We start from the raw sequence: 2,141 nt of genomic DNA, 5'->3' as shown, positions 1-2,141 counted from the left end.
TCTGGTTGTCGGTTTTTGTAAGACTACTCCGCTTTTGTGAATGCGGTAACTGAACTCCACTCAAGCTATCGTGCTTTATGCAATAGGATGCACGAGAGCTGGGACACTGCCAGGTTGCCCAAGCCTAGACAGGGGAAGCCGAGGGGCAGAGGTCGGGTTCGAACCACGGGCCCTCCGGTCAGTAAATTCGCGCTCTAACCACTTGAACCATCTTGCCCTTATGCAATAGGGGTGAAACAGCGAGGCAGTTATCCTGTTTGATATTTCCTCATATTTATGTAACCTGATCAACATGATGTGGTATACGGGTTTCGGCAAAGCGCACCAAGGTTTTGTTATGTATTCCGAAGGCGTTGGTAGGCGGACAAGATTTATGGGACGACCTGTCTGTCAGCTCATTTGGCTTCCCAATCGGAACTGGCTAGTGTGGAAAGATTTGGTGAGGTGTAAATCCGGAAGAATGCTCTGCTTTTCGTGTCCAGTCTATAGAACAGGCGCGTTTTGCACGCGGATGACCGCTGCTGGAACGTCAAAGCACCTCGTGACGGTGCACACTACTGGTATATTGCTCCATGCGTTCCGTAAAACGGCAACTGTTGTTCTCATAGTTGTTGCTTCCCAACGCATAAGTGGTTCAAAGCCCCAACCTAAGTCATCGAAGCTTATGCGGAAAATCTTCACCAAATGAACGGACGCCGCTGGTCGATTGCAGACGAGATGCCTTCAGACCTTTCTGTCCTTTTTGTTTACTTGAGCATCACGGGTGGGAACACCTACCCTATAGTGCTTCGCCACCGGAACTCGTCTGGCTATTGAAGTTTAACCGATTTCTACGTCTCCTCAGGCTAACTCAGTATCGTTCTGACACTCAATTCCACTGAGTGGCCCATTTCAGCCTCATGCGAGACATTCACGTTCTAAGTTGCAAGTTGACTCCTTAGGTGCCGCTGAACTACGACTCCATGTACCCTACAACTTGATGGGTGAGAGAACAGTTACCGTCGTACTTCAGCATACTCATACTTCCTTCACTAGATGCGGATCACTCAGCATGGGCGAGCGTGCGCGTATGCCATGGTCTCATGGTGCACCCCGAACAAGCGATGGCATTCTATCCCCACCTTCAAAGAGCATTTCCATTCTATGAGCACTTAAGCTTTTACGGTGCTGCGAACAGAGGTAAGCAAATTATTACCATCTTTTAGACATTCGTACTAATCATTATTTGACCTTCCTTGGTACTTTTTCCACAACGTGGTAGCCGGTGCATCACCGTAACTGTTAAATGTAATTATATGAATTGCGTTTTTTAGCTACAGGTGATTTCAGTCAGTGGCCATGAGGTTGGTGTTATGTATACCGCCCTACACGTAACTGGATCTGTATCCTTATTCTGGTTCCGAGTGTTTATCGAGCTACATCCAGTGGTAGGTGCTCTCGAGTTTCATCTCGGACTTGGTTTATTTCGATCGGACACCACATGTTCCACTTTTAAGCATCATGCCGGTCAAGTTCGATTTCCATACTTTCGAGGTGTTTGCTATTGTACAATGCCAAAGAAAACCGGTGCGGTGTGAATCAAAGTTAGATGGTCTCAAACCAACGGCTCAATAGTTTGTCTTCTGTCCATTTGTTAACAGCATTTTTGGCTACCGTGTGTAAAATTCTACAACCGGTATAGTCTTTGGTATAAATCTGCGCTGCTTCGTCCCGTTTGCCGTTCAAATCGGCTAATGATTTAAAACTACCCAATTTTCCCTAAATTCCGTGTTGCTTGTACACTGGGTGCATCACGACAATTCTGGGACTGTCGAATTGAGGAAATGTCTGAAATACTCCTGAGGTTTCAGTGAGAAATGGTTCCAGCTTGATCGTTTTTTGCTTTCCGTCTCTTTACCATGATTCGCTTAGGTTCTTTGCTGATATCGTCGTTTTTATGTTTCCAGAAAGCTTCTGACGATAAAGACTCGAACACTGTGAAATCACCGATTCGGGGTCATCCTACTGCAAAACATACACGAGAAGAGTCTCCTGTTAGTCTTTCTCGACGTCATTACCGCTCTAGTGACGAAGACGAGTTGAGGCATCGGCGCGAAATTCGATCATCCAAGTGAGTTATTTTCCGATTGTTTTTTTTTGTG

The 2,141-nt window shown here is 46.1% G+C and overlaps 1 protein-coding gene across 1 annotated transcript in view; it reads left to right on the top strand.

The window, feature by feature from the left end:
* The window catches only part of T265_04026 (hypothetical protein), a gene marked incomplete at both ends in the record, with an annotated part of 6,732 nt that extends 4,618 nt beyond the window's left edge, over nt 1-2,114 (top strand). The window contains one exon of the mRNA XM_009168644.1: nt 1,947-2,114. Coding sequence (XP_009166908.1) covers nt 1,947-2,114 — 168 coding nt within the window. The remainder of the gene's footprint in view (nt 1-1,946) is intronic.
* Between the last annotated feature and the right edge of the window lie 27 nt (nt 2,115-2,141).

The sequence above is a fragment of the Opisthorchis viverrini genome (genome assembly GCF_000715545.1).
Source record: "Opisthorchis viverrini unplaced genomic scaffold opera_v5_62, whole genome shotgun sequence".
Classification (NCBI taxonomy): Eukaryota; Metazoa; Platyhelminthes; class Trematoda; order Opisthorchiida; family Opisthorchiidae; genus Opisthorchis; species Opisthorchis viverrini.
Note: the sequence above shows the minus strand (reverse complement) of the source record. Positions and strands in the feature narration are given on the sequence as shown.